Source organism: Lithobates pipiens, unplaced genomic scaffold (assembly GCF_037356315.1).
Source record: "Lithobates pipiens isolate NorthernLeopardFrog02 unplaced genomic scaffold, aLitPip1_a1.2 Scaffold_27, whole genome shotgun sequence".
NCBI lineage: Eukaryota > Metazoa > Chordata > Amphibia > Anura > Ranidae > Lithobates > Lithobates pipiens.
Window position 1 is genome coordinate 223,163,657 of NW_027507788.1, and position 21,480 is coordinate 223,185,136.

At 48.1% G+C, this 21,480-nt stretch overlaps 1 protein-coding gene across 2 annotated transcripts in view; it reads right to left on the minus strand.

Annotated features, from left to right (window-relative positions):
* Positions 1–21,480, minus strand: part of NPHP4 (nephrocystin 4) — a 570,758-nt gene that overhangs the window by 267,166 nt on the left and 282,112 nt on the right. For both annotated transcript variants that reach the window (XM_077458285.1, XM_077458284.1), the window contains exons 10-11: positions 13,363–13,545; positions 10,387–10,510 (exon numbers count right to left, since the gene is read on the minus strand). In XM_077458285.1, coding sequence (XP_077314411.1) covers positions 10,387–10,510; positions 13,363–13,545 — 307 coding nt within the window. The remainder of the gene's footprint in view (positions 1–10,386; positions 10,511–13,362; positions 13,546–21,480) is intronic.

The window sequence follows — 21,480 nt, forward strand, 5'->3', positions numbered from 1 at the left end:
TGCCGGACTTTTCCACCAGATTGTTTGATCATGTGTATGAGGCATAACCATTCTTGTCCTCTCCCATCAGAACCCCAGACAGAGCACAGTCTACCTCAGTGATCTCCAAACTATAGTCCTTTGCTTGCTTTTATCCAGCCCTCGGGGCACTATTCCTCCCACTGACACCAACAATGGGGCACTACACCCACTGACACCAACAATGGGGCACTACTCCACCCACTGACACCAACAATGGGGCACTACTCCACCCACTGACACCAACAATGGGGCACTACTCCACCCACTGACACCAACAATGGGGCACTACTCCACCCACTGACACCAATGGGGCACTACTCCACCCACTGACACCAACAATGGGGTACTACTCCACCCACTGACACCAACAATGGGGCACTACTCCACCCACTGACACCAATGGGGCACTACTCCACCCACTGACACCAACAATGGGGCACTATTCCTCCCACTGACATCAACAATGGGGGCACTATTCCTCCCACTGACACCAATGATGGGGCACTATTCCTCCCACTGACACCAATGATGGGGCACTATTCCTCCCACTGACACCAACAATGGGGCAATATTCCTCCAACTGACACCAACGATGGGGCACTACTCCTCCCACTGACATCAACAATGGGGGCACTATTCCTCCCACTGACACCAATGGGGCACTATTCCTCCCACTGACACCAATGATGGGGCACTATTCCTCCCACTGACACCGATGGGGCACTATTCCTCCCACTGACACCAATGATGGGGCACTATTCCTCCCAGTGACACCAATGATGGGGCACTATTCCTTCCACTGACACCAATGATGGGGCACTATTCCCCCCACTGACACCAATGATGGGGCACTATTCCTCCCAGTGACACCAATGATGGGGCACTATTCCTCCCACTGACACCAATGATGGGGTACTATTCCTCCCACTGACAGCAATGATGGGGTACTATTCCTCCCACTGACACCAATGATGGGGCACTATTCCTCCCACTGACACCAATGATGGGGCACTATTCCTCCCACTGACACCAATGATGGGGCACTATTCCTCCCACTGACACCAATCATGGAGCACTATTCCTCCCACTGATACCAATGATCAGGCATTGTTACCAACAGCAAGACGTTTTTTTACTCTTACAGGCCACAGTCCGACCCCCTCTAAAGTCTGAAGGATAACAAACTGGCTCTTTGTTTAGAAAGTTTGGAGACCTCTGGTCTAGTTCTTCTTCTTACTATTTCTGCCCGGTGCCATCAGCACCATGGATAGTAAATAAGAAGCTTTATCATCCTCCTGCCATCATTGCCGTGTACAATGAATATTATTATACGGCCTCTTACTCTTGCTGACGATTGGCATCAGTATCACGCAGAGGAATCTTATGATAGAGCTTCTTACTATTCCCGTCAGGTGTCATCAGTACCGTGTACAGAGCATAGGACACGCATCCCTACTATTCCCGTCCAGTGCCACGGACCGTGTACAGAGCATAGGACACGCATCCCTACTATTCCCGTCCAGTGCCACGGACCGTGTACAGAGCATAGGACACGCATCCCTACTATTCCCGTCCAGTGCCACGGACCGTGTACAGAGCATAGGACACGCATCCCTACTATTCCCGTCCAGTGCCACGGACCGTGTAAGACACCTCTTATTACCATTCCCGCTCAAGGCTCTTCTTAATATTTCTGTCCTAATCTCTATGTAATGTATATCTCAGATCTTCACCTGTAGCACAGACATGTTTGAAAGATACAAGGACTGCAGAATATGTACGGCACATCCAGGGGGTAGACTCATTTCCATTTCAGCATGATGGGAACGACCCCTTCCTGTTCCAACATGACTGAGCACCAGATCACAAAGCAAGATCCATAAAGACATGGATGAGCGAGTTTGGAGTGGAGGAACCTGGCTGGCCTGCACAGAGTCCTGACCTCAACCCGATAGAACACCTTTGGGATGAATTAGTGCGAGCCAGGCCTTCTCGTCCAACATCAGTGCACAAATGCTCTTCTGGAAGAATGGTCAAACATTCCCATACACACCCTCCTAAACCTTGTGGACGGCCTTCTCAGAAGAGGTGAAGCTGTTATAGCTGCGCAGGGCCAACTCAATATTGAACCCTCCGGACTAAGACTGGGATACCATTAAAGTTCATGTGCGTGTAAAGGTAGCTTCCCACCCCCATTATATCAGATTTCAAGAGCCCCCCCTCCATAAGAAGTCAGGAGTCCCCCAACCTCCCTTGCATCACACTGCACCCCCCTATTTTGCAGAAGCTGGTGGTGAAACTGGGAAGCAAAAGGGGCAGCATCTGAAGGAGGACCAGAGGAGGGCTAGAGTCATCAGCCAGAGTCTGCTGAATGCTGAGACTTGGGGAGGCAGAGGGAAGGGGGTGCTGTGGCTAAATAGAGAGGTGCAGGACCTGGCAAAGGAGTCTTGTGCTCCTTTCAGCTGCCAAGTGCTGAGATGGGGGGGAGGGGCAAAGATGAGCCTCTCTGCAGCTGCACGGAGAAGCGCAGGATCTGGTGGAGGAGCTCTGTCCTCCTCTCGTCTGCTGACTGCTGAGACAAGGGAAGGTGCAGAGACCAGACAAGCCACGGCTGCACGGAGAAGCACAGGATCTGGTGGAGGAGCTCTGTCCTCCTCTCGTCTGCTGACTGCTGAGACAAGGGAAGGTGCAGAGACCAGACAAGCCATGGCTGCACAGAGAAGCACAGGATCTGATGGAGGAGCTCTGTCCTCCTCTGTTCTGCTGAGACAAGGGAAGGGGCAGAGACCAGACAAGCCACGGCTGCACAGAAAAGCACAGGATCTGGTGGAGGAGCTCTGTCCTCCTCTCCTCTGCTGACTGCTGAGACGAGGGAAGGGCCAGGGGCAGAGACCAGACAAGCCACGGCTGCACGGAGAAGCACAGGATCTGGTGGAGGAGCTCTGTCCTCCTCTCCTCTGATGACTGCTGAGACAAGGGAAGGGCCAGGGGCAGAGACCAGACAAACCACGGCTGCATGGAGAAGCACAGGATCTAGTGCAGGAGCTCTGTCCTCCTCTCTTTTGCTGACTGCTGAGACAAGGCAAGGGGCAGAGACCAGACAAGCCACAGCTGCACGGAGAAGCACAGGATCAGGCGGAGGAGTTCCGCTCTGCTACCGACTGCTGGGACAAGATGGGGGCGTAGATTAGGGGGGCGCCGCAGCTGCAGGAGAGGTGCGAGGGCCCTATGTGGTTAGAACTGCACATTACACACCCATTCAGAGCCAAGTCTACACGTTTCAAGGGTTAGGGGCTCTTTATAAGGGCTTTATTATAAATACTTTTGGTGGTAGAACTTGGAAATGTGAATGCTGTTGGGTGGCTAAGAGTAATCTAGTGCTCCAAATGCTGGCTGTACACCGAAAACACATTTTGTGGACTACCTAGAAGCTCATCGAGTTGGGGAGACGTGGTGCACCACCATCTATTATTCCGGTGTGCCCAAGTTATGATGTTTTCCTTTATCTGGTATATGGGGACTCTGCTCTGCCTGGGTCATGATGATAACAGCTTTTAGAGATATGTTCTAGTCTACTACACCTGACTGAATCCATGCTGGATGACCTTTATCACATCTTCTAACGTTCATCTCAAATTTCTTCTATAATGATACCTCAGATCTATCCAAGCCCATCTTCTGGGCAGCCAATAAACCAGCAATCCGAGGAGCAAATTCACCCAAACTACGTCTCAATGCCGACATGAAGGTGTAGCTGATATCTAAAGCTTCCTCCACCATGATAAAGAGTAAATCCCACCACAAAGTGGTTGGTCCTTTTAGGTTTACACCACCCAGTTTATTACCAGAACAACCTTAGACCTCTGGAGTCCAGCACTATACTGGAAGATACCTTTGTTTGATGGACTCTTTATTATGATGATGAGAAGGCAAACCCTTATCTTATTACATCCCTCAATAAAGAACCCCTTGACCAAACACCCTTGATCTCCATGTTTTCTGTTCCACCCACACCTCCGACACATACAGCAACAGTTTATTTTTTTCCCCTTTTGGAATAAAAGTTTTACATAAATCAATAAAAGCTTACCATTGTAAGCACCCCCGTCAGTGGTAAATGGTTTGTCTTAAAGGGTTGGTTCACTTTTACCAAAAAAAAAAAAAAAAACACACCTATGCACTTAGGGGACATCTATAGATAAAAACAAACTACATCTTTGACCGAAGTTGAATAATGCCCTTTCTATAGGCGAAGGTGATTTACATACCTTAAAGAATGGTTGAAAAACTCCCAGAGTTGGCATCATGCCATCCTGCCTTGTTGCTCCGAAATTGCTAAGATACTACCAGACAATTCAAACTCCCTTGCAGTAGCTCTTGAGCTACCCCCTTCCAATTCAAATCCCCTCGCCAGAGCTATTGCGCTACTGCTGGGTGCCACTTGAGGGAAGCCATGCTGTGCAGTGAGCTGCCTTGCCATAGTTATTGAGCTCCTGTTGGGTGGCCGTACAGGGAAGCTTTGTTATGTGAGATTTACCTTGCCAGAGCTATTGAGCTCCTGTTGGGTGGCCATAGAGGGAAGACTTGCTGTGTGTGACCTACCTTGCCAGAGCTATTGAGTTCCTGCTGGGTACCAGTTGAGGGAAGCCTTGCTGTACAGAAGCCACCTCACCAGACCTATTGAACTCTTATTGGGTACTCATTGAGGGTAGCCTTGCCATGCAGGAGCACCCTCACCAGACCTATTGAGCTCCTGTTGGGTGGCTGTAGAGGGAAGCCTTGCTGTGTAGGAGCTGCCTTGCAAGAGCTATTGAGCTCCTGTTGGGTGGCTGTAGAGGGAAGCCTTGCTGTGTGGGACCTACCATGCCAGAGCTATTGAGCTCTTGTTGGGTGGCCACAGAGGGAAGCCTTGCTGTGTGGGGCCTACCTCGTCAGAGCTATCGAGCTCCTGTTGGGTGGCCATAGAGGGAAGCCTTGTGTGGGTCCTACCTTCGCTAGAGCTATTGCGCATCTGTTGGGTGGCCATTGAGGGCAGCCTTGCCGTGCAGGAATAACCTCACCAGACCTATTGAGCTCCTATTGGATACCCTTTGAGGGAAGCCTTGCTGTGCAGAAGCCGCCTCGCCAGACCTATTGAGCTCCTATTGGGTGGCCATAGAGGGAAGCCTTGCTGTGCAGGAGCCCGCCCCGCCAGAGCTATTGAGCTCCTGTTCGGTGGCCATAGAGGGAAGCCTTGCTGTGTGGGATCTACTTTGCCAGAGCTATTGCGCTCCTGTTGGTGACCATAAAGGGAAGCCTTGCTGTGTGAGACCTACCACAACAAAGCTATTGAGCTCCTGTTCGGTGGCCATAGAGGGAAGCCTTGCTGTGTGGGGCCTACCTTGCCAGAGCTATTGAGCTCCTGTTGGGTGCCTGTAGAGGGAAGCCTTGTTGTGCAGTGAGCTGCCTCGCCAGAGTTATTGAGCTCCTGTTGGATGGCCGCAGAGGGAAGCCTTGCTGTGTGGGACCTACCACGCCAGAGCTATTGTGCTCCTGTTGGGTGGCCATAGAGGGAAGCCTTGCTGTGTGGGGCCTACCTCGCCAGAGCTATTGAGCTCCTGTTGGGTGGCCATAGAGGGAAGCCTTGCTGTGTGGGCCTAACCTCGCTGGAGCTATTGAGCTACTGTTGGGTGGCCATTGAGGGAAGCCTTCCTGTGCAGTGAGCTGCCTCGCCAAAGCTATTGAGCTCCTGTTGGATGGCTGCAGAGGGAAGCCTTGCTGTGTGGGACCTACCACGCCAGAGCTATTGAGCTCCTGTTGGGTGGCCATAGAGGGAAGCCTTGTTGCGCAGTGAGCTGCCTCGCCAGAGTTATTGAGCTCCTGTTGGATGGCCATTGAGGGAAGCCTTGCTGGGTGGGACCTACCTTGCCAAAGCTATTGAGCACCTGTTGGGTGGCTGTAGAGGGAAGCCTTGCTGTGCAGGAGCCGCCTTGCCAGAGCTATTGAACTCCTGCTGGGTGGCTGTAGAGGGAAGTCTTTCTGTGTGGGACCCACCTTGCCAGAGCTATTAAGCTATTGTTGGGTGGCCGTTGAAGGAAGCCTTCCTGTACGGGATCCGCCTGGTGGAAACTGACCACTTCTACAAGTCTAAATGTTCCCAGCACCTCTTGGAGTATCCTGTTCTCCTGGTAATGCGATTTACAAACTGCACCATATATATAATTTTTTTTTTATCTTGCCTAGAGTTCCACTTTAATCTTAGGTCAGACCATTATTCACAGCCCCTCCAACTCTCTCTCCCAGCCCTCCTATCAGGAGGGTGTATATACAGCAGAGACCCTGTACGGGGGGGGGGGGGGGATTGGGAAGAGGGATTTCTGCCGGGACGGAGCCTCATTTATATTTATAGTTTGGCATCACGTAGGCAGCCTTTTGCAGGCTTGCATTTTTTATTTTTTTTTAAACCAACATATAGTTATCCTTTATAGAACTAGAATACCGTGAAGATGCTCTTATGAGTTGCCGCAGCATTTGACTTTCACAAGTTTCCAGAAAGCTACAAGAGCAATAAATTGTCTATACACCAGCTGACATGACATATCAATTAGACAAATGCACACGGGAACCGCGGGTCAGTCTAAAATGAAGGAGCGCCATCTGTTCAATAACGTCGCTATCAAACTTCTAAACTCTCTCCATTAACTCCTGTCTGGAGGAAGGAAGAGATTGGTAACGGATCGAGAAACGGTCGAATTCCACACTGAAGAATGTAAAAAATTCAGTTTTAAAGCTCTTTTCTCAGTTCTGATCTATAAAAATAATGTTTTCTGCATGGGCAGTTGTTGCTGTTTGCCTGCGGCAGGTGGGGGGTGGGGGTCACTCTGCTATGTGAAGAATGGGGCACCCCACCAATGTTCATAAAGTCCAGAACAGTTTCTAATTAAATAATTGGTCTCAGTGCTCCAATCAGGAACACTTACCCTCTCGGAACAATACTGTTGATTGGAGTATAGGGGAGGGGGTTGGTCAGACCACTGTGCTCTCCAATTAAAAACGTAAAAAAAAAGAGCCAACACGTTTTGGGGATTCAGATGCGCTCCCTTCATCAGGGCTTATATATTGTGTGTGCTCAAAACAATCTGGACCCTATCTGATACTAATAATACTGGTATATGTAGAATTGAATAATATCAAAAATTTCAATAGAAAAAAACAATCTGAACTATGACCACTGGGGCGGCGCCTTCCTGATTTTTGCACAATTGGACTTCTCTCTCCTTTTTGGCTGGGGGGGATGATCTGGTACATGTAACCCGCCTCGCCAAAGAAAGCAAGCTTAAAGAGGAACTTCACCTGAGTTCTGCAAAGTGCTGCAGCTGTCCGACTTTTAACCACCTTAAGGCGGAGCTCCACCCAAAGGCTATAAATGAGATATTGTCACGGTTGGGGTCAGGCTTGGAGACCAGTAGCAATAGCAGTAGAGAGGCTCCCACCAACCAGCAGGGTAAACACACAAGCAGGACACCCTGGCTGATGACGTGGGCTCACCCAAGGTGTGGGATCTAAGCACTAAACGGGGTTCAGCAGAGCTCCTGATGGGTTTTGCTGTGTGTTAGTACTAGGCTGTGGTCCTTAGGATCATCCCAACATGACTGGAGGAAGACGGAGCCCAGTAGCAGATATAGCAAGTTGGGATCAAGAAGAAGCTTAGTCAGTAAACAAGCCAAAGGTCAGCAACAAGTGGTTGCATGGAAAGAAGAAAGAAATGGCTGCACATCCAGAACTTCCGATTGCCTTTTTTTATTTTGTTTCACAAAGATAACACCAAAAACACCTAACTGTGGTCATGTAGATGCATTTCACACATACATCTTGTGCTTAATCATTAATGATTAAGCACGAGGTGTATGTGTGAAACGCCTCTACGTGACCAGTTTGGTGTCTTTGGTGTTATCTTTGTGAAACAAAATAAAAGATAATCAGAAGTTCTGGATGTGCAGCTATTTCTTCTTTCCAAGTTTCCCACGGAGGCGGGCCTAGAACTCTGCAAGATACTCCAATCAGCCTTATCTCTATACACCTGGAGCAGAGATTATTTTTCTTGGGAAGCTACCCTTCTTTGCCTCCTCCCCCCACTCCCGTGCCACATTTGGCCCCTTGAGGGGGTGAGGGAGGAGAGGGTACTTGGTTTTGAAAGGTACCCACTCCCACTTTCTGCTGTGTTTCCCGGAAGTTTGGCCCTAGCCGCAGCCAGCCCAATGAGAAAGCGCAGCGCGATTCGCGCATGCGCAGTAGGAAACCAACTGCCGGTTTCCCTTACCCAAGATGGCGACGCCAGCGCGCCGAGAGCTGATTCAAGAATTGGCTTGGGTTAAGACACCTCAGACTCCGTGGACAGATAAGTACCCTAATAGTAAAAGTCAGCAGCTACAGTATTTGTACAGGATTTGTAGCTGCTGACTTTTAATTTTTTGGTGGGGGGGGGGGGGGGGGGGTTGGAGTTCTGCTTTAAGGCCAGCTCTTTTTTCTGGCACTTTTTGTTTACATGTAACAATCAGTATTTTTTTTCGCTAGAAAATTACTTTGAACCCCAAAACATTATACATTTTTTTAAAGCAGAGGCCCTAAAAAATAAATTAGTGGGTGTTGCAATTTTTTATGTTACACGGTGTTTGCGCAGCGGTTTTTCAAATGTAATTTTTGGGGAAAAAATACACTTATTTGAATGTTATTGCACAAATACACAATATAATACCCAATTGTTTGGTAAAATATAAAAGATGATGTTATGCAAAGTAAAGAGATACCAAACATGTCTCACTTTAAAATTGCGCACGCCCGGCAACAAACAATGTCAATTTCATATCCATTTATCATTTATCCATAGGCGATGATTTATTTATTTGTATTCATAAACCGTTGCTTTCATTTTTTTTTCTAATCACCGCATAGTATACACGGGGGAACGATGCTGATCCTTCTGAGCTCTGCATCTTGAACAGGAAACTCGCTTCAGCTGCTATGCCTGTCCCTCCCCTCCTCCTGCCCAAGCACAGAAGCCTTTGTATTAGGTGAGCACATTCAAAAATTACAAAGGCTTCTGTGAATGGGCAGCGGAGGGGAGAGGTGGCCACAGCAGCTCTAGGCTTATTTATATCTGACAGATTTATAGTACAGCTATCGCTGTAGTTCCAGGAGAGTGACGCCGATCCTTCTGAGCTCTGCATCTTGACAAGTAGAGTAGCTGCAGCTGCTATACACATCCCTCCCCTCCTCCTGCCCAAGCACAGAGGCCTCTGTATTAGGTGAGCACATTCACAAAATACAAAGGCTTCTGTGAATGGACAGCAGAGGAAAGGGGGGTGGCGGGCATAGCTGCTCTGTGCGCTTCTCTCCTCGCAGATCCCCGGCATGCCTTTCCGCCAGAGCAATAGACCAGTCAAATGTAAATAATAGAGATAAGCCCAGGAGATATCATGCACCTCCTTGGACTTAAAGTGATTGTAAAGGCAGAAGGTGTGTTCTATGAACTAAGATAAAAAGCCTTCTATGTGCAGCAGCCCCCCAATACTTGACCTCTCTGTCCAGTGATGTTCACAAGTGTCTCAGCCATCCAAGATTCTCCCTCCTGATTGGCTGAGACACAGCAGCGGCGGCACTGGTTGCCATTCAAAGTCAGCTAGCCAATCGGGGGAGAGAAGGGTGGGTCTGGGGTGAGGCAGGGCTCCGTGTCTGAATGGACACACAGAGCTGTGACTCGGCTCGGGTGCCCCCATAGCAAGCTGCTTGGTGTGGGGTCACTGAACAGGAGGGAGGGGCCAGGATCACAGAAGAGGGACCCGAGAAGAGGAGGATCCGGGCTGCTCTGTGCAAATCCACTGCAACAGAACAGGTAATTATTATTTTTTTTAGGGAAAAAAAGAGACTTTACAATCACTTTAACTCATAGTGAATTCCTGGAATTCAGCTTTAAATGCATTTTTTACATGCAAGCAGTGTACGTTCCTGAATTGGACCTACTGTCAACCTCTTGTGCCCCCTGCTGTACAACAGAGCTTTAACTGGAAGCAGCTGAAAGAGCCAATTTTCCTCATGCGGATAGGAGTAGAGAGCAGAGAGTAGGAGAGATGAGCTCATCAGTCGGCTGCTTCTCCTTTCACTGTCCTGTCAGAGGCTGGGGGTGGGACAAGACCTGTAAGAGTTACGTAACTGCCGTATAGAAAACGCAGGTCTCGTGTCCTGCCAGAAGGGGATGTGCTGAGTGGCAGAGCTGTGAAAAATCTCAGAACTGGATAGACAGAAGTACAAAAACAGCCCTGATAGATGTATGCTATCTGTGTGTTTAGTTATTTGTCTGGATAATCATATAAAATGAAGTCCACTTACCGTCCCCCAGAGTAACTTTCTTCTTGGACTGAACGAGCTCCTGGCCGGACTCATGGCCATCAAGCTGATGTTCTGACCGTAAACTAAAGTTAAAGAACAATGTCCCGCCTTCCACTTGCTGCACCTGATTGGACAAAAAAGAAAGGTCAGGAAAAGGCAGGCTACTACGACGATATATACACTAAAGGCTAGCGTTGGTCTCTGAAGAGCAATCTGCATTTGGATAGCTCTTCAGATTGCATTTGGGGGTGCCCTAATTCAGTTGAATGGGTCATGTTTAGCGGGTCGGTACTGCCCGCTGAACATGCCAGTGGGGATCATTTTTGCTGCATCGGTGCTGTGGCATATGTACACCTCCTCTGCTGCCCTTGCAGCTTAGGGGGGAGCGGTTGGGGGTGGTAAAAACGCAACTCCACCACATGTTTTTACCCCCCACCCCCAACCATTTGTGTAAACGAGGCCTAAGAGCTCCTTCAGGCAGGCAGCCAGGGGCTGGTAAAAACAGGCGACTGAACGGTGGCGGTTTTTATAAGCTTGGGGGGCCGCACCGCAACCAAAACGCTTAGCATGCCGCTGTGGCGTGGTCCTGCAACGTAAAACTGGCGTTTGGTAATTAAAAAAAGGTGGCGGGAGGTGGGAGTAGCGCCTTGTAAACAGCTGACAACTACAGCTATAATGTCCTCTGAAATACAATTCAAAGCGGATTGCTTTTCAGAGGGCTGCCTGTCTGGAAGGGACGGTCAAGTGATTTTCAGCTTCTCTCCATGTATGCTTCACTGACGTAGTCATCAATTCAATTTTTACTTCCATTTAAGTGAAACCTTCGTGTCCTCAGTCCCCCGGCCATGCAAAGTCAGTTTTCCCAGCAGGACCTATTAGGGTGGAGCCGATTTATGAGACGGCAGATAAAGAGAAGCGACCAATCAGCATTTCTACTCCCCGCTATGGATGTGTTATAAATGCGGAGAGTTATCTTTTATTATCTTTTATTACTATTATTTTCTGACTGTAGTGTATGATCCTTGTCAGGACGGAGGGGTCACTGCTGCCTGATCTTCTGCCCGACACCTAAAGAGGTTCTTCATCCTGCCCTCATGTACCCATTATGATTAGAGAAAAGCAAAAAATGACCTCCAACTGGTGAGGCTGCAGTGATCCAGATGGGTGGAACTACGCAACCTTCCTTAAGATGCAGGTGGAGGAAAAAAGTCTCGTCTCCACGCAGAGTGAAGAAGGTCGCTCTTGAAGCAACGGGGATCCCGATCTTGGATCCACTAATCATCCTTTAGAGCACATATGTCAAATATTTGGGCGCGGAATCCGAAACACCATGCCTTGTTATGTGCCCTTCGCACCCAATATTGAAGCCGAAACGTGGTGAAACTCCATTCCACCACCTCCGGCTCTCGCTTTCCTCTCCCTGCAGTCACTTGCAAGCACAGAAGCCTTCTAAACTCTGCACTCTGTACACAGCGCACTCCTGAACTCTGTACCCTGTACATAATGCACTCCTGAACTCTGCACTCTGTACACAGCACACCCCTGAACTCTGCACTCTGTACGTAGCGCACTCATGAACTCTGCACTCTATACATAAAGCACATCTGAACTCTGCACTCTATACATAAAGCACCCCTTAACTCTGCATTCTGTACATAATGCACTCCTGAACTCTGCACTCTGTACGTAGCTCTGCACTCTTGAACTCTGCAATCTGTACTCCTGATCTCTGCACTCTGTACACAGTGCACACCTGAACTCTGTATACAGCGCACTCCTGAACTCTGCACTCTGTACACAGTGCACTCCTGAACTCTGCACTCTGTACACAGTGCACACCTGAACTCTGCACTCTGTACACAGTGCACACCTGAACTCTGCACTCCGTACACAGTGCACACCTGAATTCTGCACTCCGTACACAGTGCACACCTGAATTCTGCACTCCGTACACAGTGCACACCTGAATTCTGCACTCCGTACACAGTGCACACCTGAACTCTGCACTCCGTACACAGTGCACACCTGAACTCTGCACTCTGTACACAGTGCACACCTGAACTCTGTACACAGTGCACACCTGAACTCTGTACACAGTGCACACCTGAACTCTGCACTCTGTACACAGTGCACACCTGAACTCTGCACTCTGTACACAGTGCACACCTGAACTCTGTACACAGCGCACACTCCTAAACTTTGCACTCTGGACATAGCGCACTCCTAAACTCTTCACTCTGTATGTAGCGCACTCTTGATCTCTGCACCCTGTACACAATGCACTTCTGAACTCTGCACTGTGTACACAGCGCATTCCTGAACTCTGCACTCTGTACATAATGCAATCCTGAACTTTGCACACAGGGCATTCCTAAACTCTGCACTCTGGACGTAGCGTAATCCTGAACTCTGCACTCTGGATGCAGCACAATCCTGCACTCTGTACATAACACATTCCTGAACCCTGCGCTCTGTCCGTAGTGCACCCTTGAACTCTGCACTCCGTACATAACGCACTCGTGAACTCTCCACTCATTACATTATGCACTCCTGAACTCTGCACTCTGTATATAGCATAATCCTGAACAATATAAGTGATGCACTCCTAAACCCTGTACACAGTGTGCCCCAAATACAACTGGCCCTTTGAGGGCAACCATACTGCTGATGCGGCCCATGGTGAAATAGAGTTTGACACCCCTGCTGTATAGGTTCTCAGGTAGGTATTGAACTGGTAGCATGCAAGGAGGTAAAGATGCCTGTCAATGATCCAAATGGCAGAGGCGTCAAGTGTGGTGTGTCGATGGACACACCACACACCGGACGCCTGTGCCATTTCGGATCACAAACAGGTTTTTTACACCCCACCCTTTCTTGATTGGTTCTCATTGTTAAAACCGAGTATTATTTGCAGTAGAATACTAGAAATTATTTTGTATAAAACCAAATCATACAATTTTTTTGCATCATTGTTACCTCGTCTGAGCTCATGTTGGTTGGCGGGATCTTGTAGACGAGATTATTACTGGGATTGGCTGGCGGTCCACCTTGAAGAGGTACAGTCACTTCTGTTCTCCCGACACTTAGCAAGGGGTTCCAGGAGGCCCAGCGTATCATCCGCATGTAGGATGTATTTGACAGAACTGATGCCGAAGGAATCTAAATAAAAACATTTGAGAAAAAAAAAAAATCTATAAAAGGCAGTAAGGCAACGGTACAGGTCAGCCCCAGACAGACTCATCAGCTCCGGCTTACAGCGCCGTCATCATTATACATAAAACTCCATCACAAATCCCGACATAAGAATATACAAGGAACTAATAGAACATATTTATTTTTCATTATGTGCAATTTTCTGGACAGATGACAAGCTACAGAGTATCTGATAAAAATACAAAACGGAACAACTTCACCCAGGAAAATCCTAAATTATAATTTTGGACAATTCCTTCCACTGACGGCCTGTCGGGGGTGCCATCAACGTCGGCATAATTGGTGATAAAGCAGCGGCGCTGTTCATTATAGGAGATAGTTAAGTGTTATGCTGGCGTTTCATTCCTGAAATGAATATGCTGCATCTTCTCCGGTAATATTTCCTTTTGCACTGAGATGTATAAATGGAAACAATTCCTCTGGAGGATCTGCTTCCCTAGTGTTGCTCTGTCATCCGTTTTGTACACAGAATTTAAAAAGTAACTCCACTTTTGTTGAGAAATGCCCCTCCCCCCACCATGGGTGGTCTCTGTACATTGCAGGGATTGTAACAAACTTTGAGGGAGATTCTGAAGAAATAGCTGTTTGTTTCTCTGTGTCCATGGGAAAAGTGAATATGAATGGGAGTGACTTTATAATTATCAATCAGCTGCTGCACCTACAGAGCTCCAGGCAATTTCCCTAAAAGTGAGGTTTTTGTTGCAGGGGGTGCCCAAAACCTGACTTGTATCTTAGTGCAGACTTCTGGGAAAATCAGTGAGCCAATCATAAATACAGGAAATGACATTTCTGGGGGACGCTCTGTATACTATCTGTGTAGAGAGCGCCTCCAAGTGGCAATATTGCATTTTACAGAAAATGACGGCGGCTGCAGATTGGAAAGGAGAGGTTATTTTTAATAACATTCAATTACAATATGACTTGTGTAGCAATTCTATATGATAATATATATATATATATATATATATATATATATACTGTGTGTATGTATTTATATATATATACCGTATATATATATATATATATTTCTTTTTTTTAATTGCTATTTTTTTTTTCAATTCAACATTCAATCACAATATGACTTTTGTAGCAATTGTATATGATATATATATATATATATATATATATATATATATATATATATATATATATATATATATTTCTAGATTGTAAGCTCTAACGAGCAGGGCCCTCTGATCCCTCCTGTATTGATTTGTATTGTAAGTGTACTGTCTGTCCTCATATTGTAAAGTGCAAACTGTTGGCGCTATATAAATCCTGAATAATAATAATTATATATATATATATATATATATATATATATATATATATCTATATATATATATATATATATTTATTTATTATTTTTTTTATTGCAAAAAAAATTTTTCCCACAAAAGTGGAGTTACCCTTCAAAAAAAATATGTTATAGGGTCAACTTATCCATCAAAACAGCAGCAAGCCCATCCATTAGGGGCACCTCCCCCCCCCCCCCCCCATCCACAACACCCTCTGCCTGGAGTTTGCATGTCCTCCCTGTGCCTGTGTTGGTTTCCTCCGGGTACTCCGGTTTCCTCCCACACTCTAAAGACATGCTGGTAGGTTAAGCAGATCCTGTCTAAAAATTGGCCCTAGTAAATGTATGAATGTGTGTTAGTGACCTTAGAGTGTAAGCTCCTTGAGGGTAGGGACTGAAACAACTAAATTGACAGCTCTATATAAGTACCTGAAATAATAATGATAATAATAATCCATGCCTGCGAGCCATCTGATCTACACACAGGGTGCCGGAACATGAACTCGAATGGGGGGGGGGGGGGTGGTTGAAGCACGTGATTATAGCCAGGCTCTAATAGGCTTCAAAAAAAAGGGGTGAACTCGGGGTGCAGAGCATTGCACTCCGAGCCCACCCAGTTGTGTGACAATAGCAAATGAATATTCGCCATCGCCACACTGATCTTCCTCCCAGCCAATGGGGAAGTCGGGTATTGAGACCCGTCAGCCGATCACCTGGAAGGACAGGCGATCCTATTGGATGCCTAGAAGGAGGAGGGAGGAGACACAGCAGAAGAGCAGAATAGGACACAGGAGCTGAGGGGGTTCCACTGGCCCACTGGGGGGGGGGCGCATGTTGTTTGCCTTCCCCCCAAAAATAAAAAACACCAGCCGTCTGCATCAGAATACCGTGGAAGCCGAACTCCAGCCAAAACTTTATTTATATTTATAGAAGAAGGAAAGCTTAGAGTCTCTGCTGCTGTCTATGACCCCATTGTGAACATTCCCCTCACTTCCTGTATGGTCACAGAGGCAGATAGTAAGGAGGAAATCTACTAAGTAAGTTACACCATTCCATCCCCACTGTACCCAGAAGCAAAAAAAAATAAATATTGCCTGGAACTCCACAATAACCACTTTCTGTCCGGGGCAAATTTTTTTAACTTTTTACACACATTAAAATCCTAGGTTTTTTTGCTAGAAAAAAAACTAGGAAACATTACACATTTTCTGGAAGCAGAGACCCCATGTCTCTGTATCTGCGTTCCTCATCAGTGGGTCATTTCTGCAGTCAGTCTATTGTTCTTTACAGTAAACTGTCAGGCGGATTAATAAGACAGCCGAGCAGCCTATCATTCGGGGAACACAAAGCCGACTTTTATGAAGCCGCGTCTCTGGATCACAGTCGTGTTTGCAGCTCTTTTCATATGCAGTACAGCGTCAGACATATGTCCGGGGATAACAAAGGGACCGCCGGCGCGCGTTGTGCGTCGCTCCTAAACTTGAAACAAAATCAGCTTTCACGGCAGATCAGAGTTTTTTCCTTTCTTTTACTTTTACATCTCGTTTCCGTTTTATTCTCTTGATTCGGGAAGAGAACAATGGAAGTTCGTTGGCACAGACATTCATCGGAAGGCGCGACATCAAACCCATCTTCGGTTGGTGCCCCTCCTCCGCCGTGCAGGGGAATTTTTATGCCTGCGTTTCAATTCACTCCTGAACAAAGTGCCTGTGCATTAACTCCCTCCACCTCTCCCTCGGAGTGAAACACTCACCAATAGTGAATGGCCCCTTATAAAATAAAAAGGTCATAAGCGCTAAAGCACAGGCTGCCTCTCATCTAGATCTCCACCTCGCAACCTTCTCTGTATTATATCTTCCAAACTTATTCCTCCAGTATCACTAGGTTCTATCCCTTGAAGACGTCACATGGACAAAACTCGTTGGGCGGAGCTACGCATACTACATCACTTCTGCTGCAGTGGGAGAGCAGAGCCATATTGGAAAAGGTGCCAATATAAAACATTGATGCCCAATCTCTAAATGTTACATGTGAGTGAACAATTTTATAATTTGATTTACATTTTAGCGCTACACCCATTTATATTTTTTTTCCGTGTTTTGTACTATTTCCCTGTAGTGGGATCATAGGAAGGAGGTAGGCAGCTGTGTAATACATATATAAAGCAAGGCATGCCATGGGTGCAGAGCATTGTGTGTATCGCCACAATTAAAGTAAACCCGTCCTTTGCTCATGCAGGGAAAAGTAAAAGGTTTACTTGCCCCCCCCCCCTTCCTCCCCGACAGTATATTTTTTACCTTTCCTCATTGGCTGGAAGAAGAAAGCCCTGTATAACCTCAAAGCTGACTTGTCAGAGCTTACACTCGACTATGGACTCCTTCCCCAGCGACAGTGGGGGGCCAATTAGGACGAAGCTAGCACTGTCACATCAGTGTACTCCAATACTGCACATCAGGGGTCTCCAAACTTTCTAAGCAAAGTGCCAGTTTACTGGGCTTCACACTTTAGGAGGGCCGGACTGTGACTATTGGGAGTAGAAAAGGTCCCGACATCAGGGGGAAAAAACAATGTCCATCATTGGTGTCAGTGGGAGGAATTGTGCATCATCGTTGGTGTCACTGGGTCCCCATTGTTGGTGTCATTGGAAAAAAATGTGCCCCATCGCTGGTGTCATTGGGATTCATTGTTGGTGTTAAGGGGGAAATTGAGCCCCATAAATGGTGTCATTGGAAGGAATTGTGTCCCACCATTTATGTAATTGGGAGAAATTGTGTCCCATCACTGGTGTCATTGAGACCCATTCATTGGGGTCATTGAGATAGAAAGAGGGGGTGAGAAAGAGAAGGGGGTGAGAGAGAGGGGGGATGAGAGAGAGAAAGGGAGAGAGGGGGGTGAGAGGGAGGGGGGTGAGAAAGAGAAAGGGAGAGAGAGAGAGAGGGGGAAAGAGAAGGGGGAGAGAGAGGAGGGGTGAGAGAGAGAAGGGGGAGAGAGAGAGAAGGGGAAGGAGAGAGAAGGGGAGGGAGAGAGAAGGGGAGAGAGGGGGTGATAGAGAGAGAAGTGGAGAGAGGGGGAGAGAGAGAGAGAGAGGGGTGAGAGAGAGAAGGGAGGAGAGGGGAGGTGAGAGAGAGAAGGGTGAGAGAGAGAAGGGGAGAGAGAGAGAAGGGTGAGAGAGAGAAGGGGAGAGAGAGAGAGAGAGGGTTGAGAGAGAGAAGGGAGGGGGTTAGAGAGAGAAGAGAATAGTGAGGGGTAAGAGAGAGAAGGGGAGAGAGAGAGGGGGGGTGAGAGAGAGAAGGGGGAGAGAGAGAAGTGGAGAGAGACAGAGAGAAGGGGAGAGAGGGGGGGTGATAGAGAGAAGGGTGGAGAGAGAGAGCAGTGGAGAAAGAGAGAGAGGGAGGGAGGAAGTTGTAGAGAGAAGGGTGGAGAGAGAGAGAAGTGGAGAGAGAGAGAAGGGGAGAGAGAGGGTGAGAGAGAGAGAAAGGGAGAGAGAGAGAGAGAGAGAGAGAGAAGGGGGGAGAGAGAGAGAAAGAGAGAGAGAGTGGTGAGAGAAAGGTTGGAGAGAGAAGGGGGTTAGAGAGAGAAGAGGAGAGAGAGGAGGGTGAGAGAGAGGAGGGTGAGAGAGAGAGGGGGGGTGAGAGAGAGAGGGGGAGAGAGAGAGAGAAGGGGAGATAGAGGGGGTGATAAAGAGAAGGGTGGAGAGAGAAAGAGAAGTGAAGAGAGAGGGGGGGAAGGGATAGAGAAAAGGGTGGAGAGAGAGAGAAGTGGAGAGAGAGAGAGAAGTGGAGAGAGAGAGAGAGAGAGAGAGAGGGGGGAGAGAAGGGGGGAGAGAAGGGGTGAGAGAAGGGGTGAGAGAGAGAAGGGGGGAGAGAGAGAGCAAGAGAGAGAGAGAGAGGGTGAGAGAGAGAAGAGAGAGAGGAGGGTGAGAGAGAGGAGGGTGAGAGAGAGGGTGTGAGAGAGAGGGGGTGACAGAGAGGGGGAGAGAGAGGGGGAGAGAGAGAGAGAGGGGGTGAGAGAGGGAGGGTGAGAGAGAGAGAAGGGGGAGAGAGAGAAGGGGGAGAGAGAGAGGGGAGAGAGAGAGAGCAAGAGAGAGAGAGAGGGGAGGAGAAGAGAGAGAGAGGAGGAGAAGAGAGAGAGAGAGGAGAGGAGGGTGAGAGAGAGGAGGGTGAGATAGAGGGTGTGAGAGAGGAGGGTGAGATAGAGGGTGTGAGAGAGAGGGGTGAAAGGGGGAGAGAGAGGGGGAGAGAGAGAGGGGTGAGAGAGAGAGAAGGGGGGAGAGAGAGAAGGGGGGAGAGAGAGAAGGGGGGAGAGAGAAGGGAGAGAGAGAGAGAGAGGGGATGAGAGGGGGGTAGAGAGAAGGGGAGTGTCTGCAGCCTCCCCCTCCTGTTTCCAGGAAATCTCCTGTGTGTGCACAGATGTACCATAGCGCTCTGCCACAAACCGAATGCCTGGCAGAGCCCTCAGGCACATCTGTGTATGCGCCATAATGGCGGCACCAGAGGGGTGGGCAAAGCCACTAAAAAGGGGACTGAAGCTCCTCTTTAAGGTAAATGGAGGGGATTATCCTGATTTTAGTACAGCTCCAGTACTTGCTCGGTAGAATTAGCCAATTTATTGTTTGGCTTGTTTCTTGAAAGTTCGGCGCGGTTCGTGTTTTATAGCAGGGAACTTTTTATTACCACAGAAGAGATTTACTTTTGGCACACGTTCATCAGTCCGTTATAAATTGTGGCGGTCGAGGTAAAGCGGCACGCGGTGTCGCGGCGCTCTCTTTTACAACGCACTGCTGGGTGTAGCGGATTAGTCACCGCGTGATATTTAGGTCTCTGGTGAACACAAAGCCCCGCGGGTTATGATTGAGGGTATAAATAGGGATTCTATCCCATCCTGCCGGGGGGGGGGGGGGTCTTTGTGTGCCTCCTTCCAACCTTCAGACGTTGTTTGTTTATTTTGAGATTGTCGCGTTGTCACCTGAATGAATGAACAATCGGATGTCAAAGTTCCAAAAGCCGATAAATATTTTGCATGGAGTAAAACGCTGTAAATATGCGATTTTGTTGGTGAATCCGCTGTGCATGAAATGAGACATTTTCATACGGGGTGGTGGGAAGCTGAATGGTAATGATGTGTCAGGATTGAGGAAGTTCGATTTCAAAAGTGACTCAATTAATTTCACTCCCCGTGTTAATCAGAGGACCAGGATGCCGAAATGAAAGGATAAGTCCACCTCTGTGATGAAAATAAAAATGTAACTGTTATTTCGCTCTGGGCTCCTGGGGGACTCAATGACAGAAAACTCAAAGCGGGGGTCTTCTTATTTGTTCCCTCGTACCAGCTGAAACAAAAAAATGGACAAGGTGACAGGGAGGGTCTAAACCCAAAATGTAATATACTGCAGCCCACTAGTCCTTGGTGTGGTGGCTGCATTAGTTTTATTTTCACCTGTCTTATCCACCATGACCTGGATAATAAATGAGAACCTTCACAAAGCGTAAAATGCTGAGAGACTCTTCACCAAGCTATACAAAGTAAGTGACGTCTTAATACAAAGTATAGGAATGCTGAGAGCCTTTTTATCCAGCTGTACCTAGTAAGTGATTGCTTGATACCAAGTACAGGAATGCTGAGAGCCTTTTCACCGAGCTATACAAAGTAGTTGGGTGAATGATACCAAGTACAGGAATGCTGAGAGCCTTTTCACCGAGCTATACAAAGTAGTTGGCTGCTTGATTCAAAGTACAGGAATACTGAGAGCCTTTTCACCAAGTGAAATATGCGGCTACCTGATACAAAGTACATGAATTAAGAGCCTTTTTACAAAGATAGGATAAGGGGCGACTTCAATGCGACTTGGGGAGACTTAAAACACAACTTCATGTCGCCCGCCAGGCCAGGCGACTTTGGCTGTGGCCAATCACAGAATAATCAGCTTTGGAGGGGGAACTCCACGCCAAATTTAATAACAAAACCAGCATGGGTTCCCCTCCAAGAGCACACCAGGCCCTGGGGGGACCCCACGCCCAAATCCATACCAGACCCTTATCCGAGCACGCAGCCTGGATGGTCAGGAAAGGGGGTGGGGACAAGCGAGTGCCCCCCCCCCTCATGAACCATACCAGACTGCGTGGGGGGTGGGTGCTTTGGGGAAGGGGGCCTACCTGCGGCTCCCCCACCCCAAAGCACCTTGTCCCCATGTTGATGAGGACAAGGGCCTCTTCCTGACAAGCCTGGCCGTTGGTTGTCGGGGTCTGCGAGTGGGAGGCTTATCAGAATCTGGGAGCCCCCTTTAATAAGGGGGACCCCAGATCCCCGGCCCCCCACCCTATGTGAATGGGTATGGGGTACATCGTACCCCTACCCATTCACCTGAGGGAAAAACACACTACACAGGTTTTTAAAGTAATGTATTAGGCAGCTCCGGGGGTCTTCTTCCAACTTCGGGGGTCTCTTCCGGCTTCTAAGACTTTAAGGGCCTGGTTTGTCCCTGGAGGGGAACCTATGCCGGTTTTTATTATTAGCGAGGTGACTTTTCCTGTAAAGTTGCTTCAATATAGATAGAGATCCGACTTGGAGGCGACTTCCATTGAATT